This window comes from Tasmannia lanceolata, unplaced genomic scaffold (assembly GCF_043159265.1).
Source record: "Tasmannia lanceolata isolate RefF3 unplaced genomic scaffold, GAP_Taslan_0.1 ptg000003l, whole genome shotgun sequence".
In the NCBI taxonomy this organism is placed as follows: domain Eukaryota; kingdom Viridiplantae; phylum Streptophyta; class Magnoliopsida; order Canellales; family Winteraceae; genus Tasmannia; species Tasmannia lanceolata.
The window spans coordinates 5,249,205-5,255,507 of NW_027518680.1; the positions used below are offsets into that span (position 1 = coordinate 5,249,205).

A 6,303-nucleotide genomic window follows, 5' to 3' on the forward strand; every position below is an offset into this window, starting at 1 on the left:
GGTTGTAAAACAGATTTTACATGAATTTGTTTTACACCCTCTTCATTACGCTGAGCCTTGTAAATTGATGGAAAATTTGAGGGGAAAGTGACCCCAAAGTAAAGGTTAGTGTACTATTATTAACAGGGGCGCAACCCGAGTCGGGTTGGGTCGGGTTGGCAAAGGCCAACCCAACCCTGCCAACCCGATCCGATTTCCAAACTGACAAGGTTCAACCCAACCTGACACCCCCAACCCAGCCCATCCCAACTTTTTAAGCTTACACAACAATAAATTGATAAAAACTGTTGGGTTTCACTTGGGTCGGGATGCCCAAGCCCTCAACCCGAACCCGAGTTCAACCCAACTCGACCCGACTTTTTTTTGAGTTGAACGGTTGAACCCATAGTACAGTACTAAAAATTCGAGCCATAGAATTTCTCAATTCTGACACAAGGTACTTATTAGATCAAATAAGTACATTAATCCAATCGAATTTTTTTGTGGTATTCCGAATAATGGACTTTTATTCATGAGGGATCTGAACTGTTGGATGACATTCTCTTTTTATTGCCCATATGTTGGTCATCGATCATATAATCAAGATCTTTCAATTTTGTTATCTACAGTTAGGTGAAATGAAGGTTTTGTATTTTTGGTCGCACGGGGAGATTGGGGGGTGGGGGCATGAGGCAACCCAATGGTTTTAAATTTCGGTTTTGGCTAAAATTTCGGACTTATCATAAACTGAAATTTCGGTCGAAATTTGGTACACGCGCTCGGAATGCCGTTTTTTTGGTCGAAATTTCGACCGAAATCCCCGAAATTGATTTCGATTGAAACTTTGTAAAAGAATAAAAAATTAATATTTTTTTAACAAATTTCGCCGAAATTGCCTAAATTAACGAAATTTCGACCAAAATTTCAACCGAAATTTTGTAAATTTCGGCTATTTCGGTTTCGGAACGTTTCGGTTTAATCCGAAATTTCGGTCCAAATTTCAGATTTCGGTCGAAATTTAAAACCATGGTCCCAAATAATTAAAAGCGGCGGATATATCACTTCCCAAAAACAATCACTCAAATATGGTCATCGTTATTCGAAGCCTTTTTTTCCCTTGGGTTTGTCCATTACGTCAAGTCTTTATGGCTATAGGGGGCTTCACTTGAGAGCTCACCTATCCAAAAAGAAAGAAATCCGTTTTAACTCCCTCGCAATGGTTGCGGACTCCCCACCTGCTTGTGCTTTTGAGAAAAGCACACAACAATTATTTTCGACTTAGATTCAATCCAACTTGCAATCCAAGAACTAGGCCCACCGAAAGAAAATTCAAGGAGAAGTAATGGCTTCGCTGCCCCCATATGAACAGGCGACAGAATTGGAGTAAGACTAAGCAAGATCCTCCCCTTCGGACTATTAAGTCAAAGCACGGTTTAGCTTTTCTTTTTGGACCCTTAAACGAGGATTGATGGATCAAGGGCCTAAGATCATCTGATCAAGAGCAGATCAACTAATCTGTTCACGTACATAAGGCAGAAGTGGGGCCCAATAAATGTCTTTTAGGGAGAAGGGTAACAACCCCCCCAGTCTATCATCTTCCTTCTAATTTATATAAGTTCTTTGATAAGCAATTAATTATGAGAAGCATAAAAAAATTAGGCCCACATATGTGACGTCAACATGATCTACATTATTCATTTAGTGGCCCCCTCCATTGCATGAAGATCACGTACGGGATGAGTCTCACCATTTGATTTGTGGCATGTACATTGATTTTTAAGCAAAATCGAACTTTACCAAATTGGGCTGGCCCAGCCGATCAACCCGAAATGCTTTCTACACCCAAATCCAATTGGGCAAAGTCTGCCTAACCCGAACCCACCCGACCCGACCCTGATCCGCTTATATTCTCCTCCATAGTCCATACTATATAAAATAGGTATCATTTCATGGGCCCATCAAAAACTACCTCCCTTTCTCCCATCAGCTTTCTTTATTTTTCTTGGGCAAGAAGATTATTGAGACCCTACAAGATCCATTCATCATATGCAATCATTCACAACTAATTTCTCTACCTTTTCCTTGTTATACATTTGGAATGTAAGAAAGGAGGTAAAACGGTTTCCTTATTTTCTTTACAAGCTGGTAGGTTACAGTATTACACCACCACCTTTGAAATTGTAAGCCTTCTACGCAAGCTTTCTCTCTAATTATTTGGTAAGAGTTCAATAGCTACAGCAACAAAGGAAAGGAAGAAAAAACATGCCTTGGAATGAAATGGAAGTGATCTTTTTAAACCTACTTTTCCATCATGTCTAACAGACATATTCAATCGTCAATTACAAGATACGGAAAAAATTGAATACAGAAAAAGAAACCCATTTTTATTTGAACATTAATATACACAGTGTATCAACTTTATTACAATCCATGAACAATAAAATACAGTATTTTTCCCATCATTATTTTGTAGAAACAAACAGGAGAAGTAAACTTTCTTCTTTCATTTCCTAGTTCAATCCAGCCTGAAATAAATAAAAAATAAGAAACACAATTACAATACTATCATTCAATCCAATAATAACAAAAATAAAATGAATACAAAATATTGCTATTGAATTTTACCTTATGTGGTCCTTCTCGATTTCTAATGCTGAAAGAGACCCACAAAAAATTCCCAACTGAACTAGAAAATTAAAACCCTTTTTAATTCATGTATATCTAATGGATCAAGAATACAAAATTACACCACCCAAGATCTTAATACAAGTATATTTAATTTCCTTCTCTTTAGAAGCAAGGGCATGGGAAAACATTTCCTATTGCAATCCCATTAACATATTTGCATGAGCTAGTTGTGGTTTTCCCTCCACTTCCAACCAAATTAATGTTATTCAACACTATCCCATGACATGGAAAGCTCTTGCTGCAATCAAATTCCACAGCCACATCTGAGGCACTTGTCCCTTTGATGTTATTGTAGACCACATTACTTACTTCCACAGCTGTATTCTGCAAAACACGTCAAAATTCTTGTTGGATTTAAGTGCGAGATCAATTTTTGAAGAGTGAAAGTAAGAAAGGGTCTGGTGGGGGTTGAGAAATCACCTTTTCTGGGCATGGTTTGTTGGAGTCACAGTAGTTTTGGTCAATGATTATAGGATTGGTGACATTGCGCATGGCAATGTTTTGAAATTTTATGTTGCTTGCATTCCCTGAACCTCCCTGAGTTTAAACAAGGATGACCATAATATTTAATAAACTATAAAGAATGACACATAAAAAGAAAATATGTACTGGCATACACCAGCATACTACATATATAGGGGGGAAATGGGGAGGGGAAAAATGGGCAAAAACATGTATACACCAGCATACTATATATCATCCTAAACCTGCCAATTGTGGAGGGGGAAAATGGGCAAAAACATGGACACACAGTGTCTGCCCATTTTCCCCTCCAGCTTTGATTGGGTTAGGATGATCCTATAGGGCTGATTTTTGGTACACACCCTATCCATGGAAGGGCCTTCCAAATGATTGCTTTGGATCACACCAAAAATGTGGCCCCCCATCATTTGTGAGCTATGCTTAGATAAGCTTATCTAAGCATCTGCTCACGAACCATTTCCTCATGTGTGTGTATCGGAAAATTGTTCCTACGCTCGAGCACAGATAGCTTATCTGCGCTCGAGTGCAGAAAACAAGGGTGGGCCCATATTTTTTAGGGGATCCAAAGCATTCATTTGATGGGTCCTATCATAGATACGGTGTGTAGCAAAAATGAATGCTTTAGTTCCCCCCAAAAAATGTGGGCCCACCCTATTTCTGCACTCTTTCCTATACATGGAAGGGTTAGGAAAGAGTGTCTACTCCATGGAGTAGATAAGTTATCTACTCCATTGGAGAGAGAGAGAGAGAGAGAGAGAGAGAGAGAGAGAGAGAGAGAGAGAGAGAGAGAGAGAGAGAGAGAGAGATGATATCTGCACTCCCGAGTTTTGATAATGGCACTTTATAGTAACCTCTTTTTTTATTGGCTGTTGAGAGCTTGTAGGAAATGCTAATAAAATTGTTATCTTACAAAAAAAAGGTATATAGAAACTGCAACAACTTCTAAAATCTGGTTAGTAAAGGAGTTTAATGCCACTATTGAAACATGGGAGCCTGGGTATTATGTATCATTATCTACTTATATATAAACAAACCCTTACCTGCCAGGTTTTGATCCTGACCCCATTTGTTGTTCCAACAATATTAGCTCCATCTACTATTACTTGGGAGACATGGGCTTCTGAGTTGCCAGATCCCAGGCTTCCAATACTGGGTTCACGAAAGCAAGATTTGGAAAAAAGACAAAAAAAAAATTGTTAAATTCTTGTTAATTAGGAAATGTTGGAATTAAAAGTTTCAAGAAGGTTTGGATTGAGTTTGAGACCTGATTCCATGGCCTGGTCCACAAGTTATGTCTGCTGCTTTGACGTTTTGAGACCCACTTACTATTGAGATGCAGTCATCACCTTAAAAAATAATGGTGAATATACAAATCATAATTGAGTTCCATTGAAATAAAAGAAGAACACGAAATGGCATCGTTTCATCTTTTTCTTTCTCTTTACCTGTTCCGATGACACAATTTGTTATTTGAATGTTTTGAGTACTTGTGATATGAATTCCATCCGTGTTGGGGCTTGTTCCTGGTGCAGTTATCATGAGATTGGAAGCTTGGACATTGGTACATCTCTCAAAAGAGAGATGAATTTGTTGGCTGTCCCTAATGCTGAGGTTATTCACTATCAAGTTCATGCATGAAGAAAAGGTCAAGGCCTGTTGAAAAAAAAAACCCAAAGATGGAAGAACATCAGTTCCTTTCTTTAACCACTTAAACCTTTTTTAAGATTTTTATAGAAAGAAAGCTCAAAGTGGAGAGGAAATGTAATTATTTAAGCATCTCTATAATGAAACTAAACATGTGTTCGGTGGAAAGAGAACAGGAAATGTACCGTTGGAGCCTGCGTGCAAGGCTGCAAATTCACAGATGAGGAATTAAAAAAGAATTAGCCCTTGTTGAAAGAAAATGCAAGTTTGTTATATCGAATTTGGTGATTGTGAATTCAAAAAACTTACAAAAGCTTTGTTGATTTTGCAGGAGTTTTTCCACCATATCTCTCCATTCCCATCGATAGTCCCAGCCCCATCAACTCTAAGATTCTGAATATTCTTAAAGTTAATCCAGTATCTTCGATCCCGGTCCCAATCCGATCGATCTGAGGAAGCTTCAATGGTTCCATATACCTGATGCATTAGGAAAAACAAATAAATATAACATGTATATGAACTGAAATGATAAGGGAAACAAATACACTTAATAATTTGCATGGGGGTCAATCTTCATATACAAAAAAAAAAAAAAAAAGACCCATATGTGTTTGCCTAATTAAATTTATCTCACCATTACTGTGACAGATGACTTGCAAGGACCTGAGAAGGTGATTGGCTTAAGAAGGTAGTTTTTATTCTTAGATATCACAAGAACAGATGGAGCAGATGAACAAGCTTTCTCCCAAGCCTTCTCAAATGCCTGACAGTTACACCATATAGAAAGTGAGACTTTTCAAAACCACACAAGAACAAATAGACCCATTCACAAACAAAAAGTAAGACATCATCAAAACCCAATGAGGATTCAATCACAACTGTGTGATTTTCTGTTTTGTTTTTATCATTTTTCTATTGGTGCTTACCTGTGTATCATCTGATCCATCACCTTTAGCTCCAAAATCATCCACATTCACCATTATAGGTGAAGAATAAGGACTCTCCGCGTGAACTAACCGCTTGAAACTAAATAATTGGGGTTCGCCATAGCCTATTGAAGTCGCGAATTCCTCCCCGAATTCGCCGGCATCTTCGTTGATAGTGCCGAAATATGTAGGATAAGCACTTTTGTCATAAGGAGAGGCTTCATCAACATAATCAGAGAGTGGGTCCTCAAGAAAATTGCCATAACAGGAATAAGAACAACAGCATAGCATTAAAAGGGGGAATAAATGTCTTTTTAGACCCATATCTCTCACTTGTAAGAGACAGATAAAACAATCAATCTGATATGGAGTACTTGATGTTCAAGAGGTATGGTGGTGAAATCATGTCATGATGAGTTTCTATATATATAGAAACCAGTGGTAGTTTTTGAAGCTACTAGTAGGCCGAGAGAAAGACGGAGAGATAGTACAGTTTGTACTCGATCCATGGCGGCTTTGGATAGTGTGTTCTTCATGATAATTCTAAGGTATGGATTGAGATACAAGAGATTGAGACGGAAGG

The 6,303-nt window shown here is 38.1% G+C and overlaps 1 protein-coding gene across 1 annotated transcript; it reads right to left on the reverse strand.

Moving 5' to 3' along the window:
- Positions 1-2,342: 2,342 nt before the first annotated feature.
- Positions 2,343-6,303, reverse strand: LOC143848822 (polygalacturonase-like). The gene is made up of 10 exons (XM_077357892.1): positions 5,721-6,303; positions 5,429-5,557; positions 5,104-5,271; positions 4,980-5,000; positions 4,596-4,803; positions 4,415-4,496; positions 4,191-4,299; positions 3,088-3,204; positions 2,605-2,991; positions 2,343-2,504 (listed from the first exon to the last, which is right to left on the reverse strand). The coding sequence occupies exons 1-9, from the start codon at positions 6,042-6,044 to the stop codon at positions 2,770-2,772; spliced, it is 1,380 nt and encodes a 459-aa protein (XP_077214007.1). The 5' UTR covers positions 6,045-6,303; the 3' UTR covers positions 2,343-2,504; positions 2,605-2,769.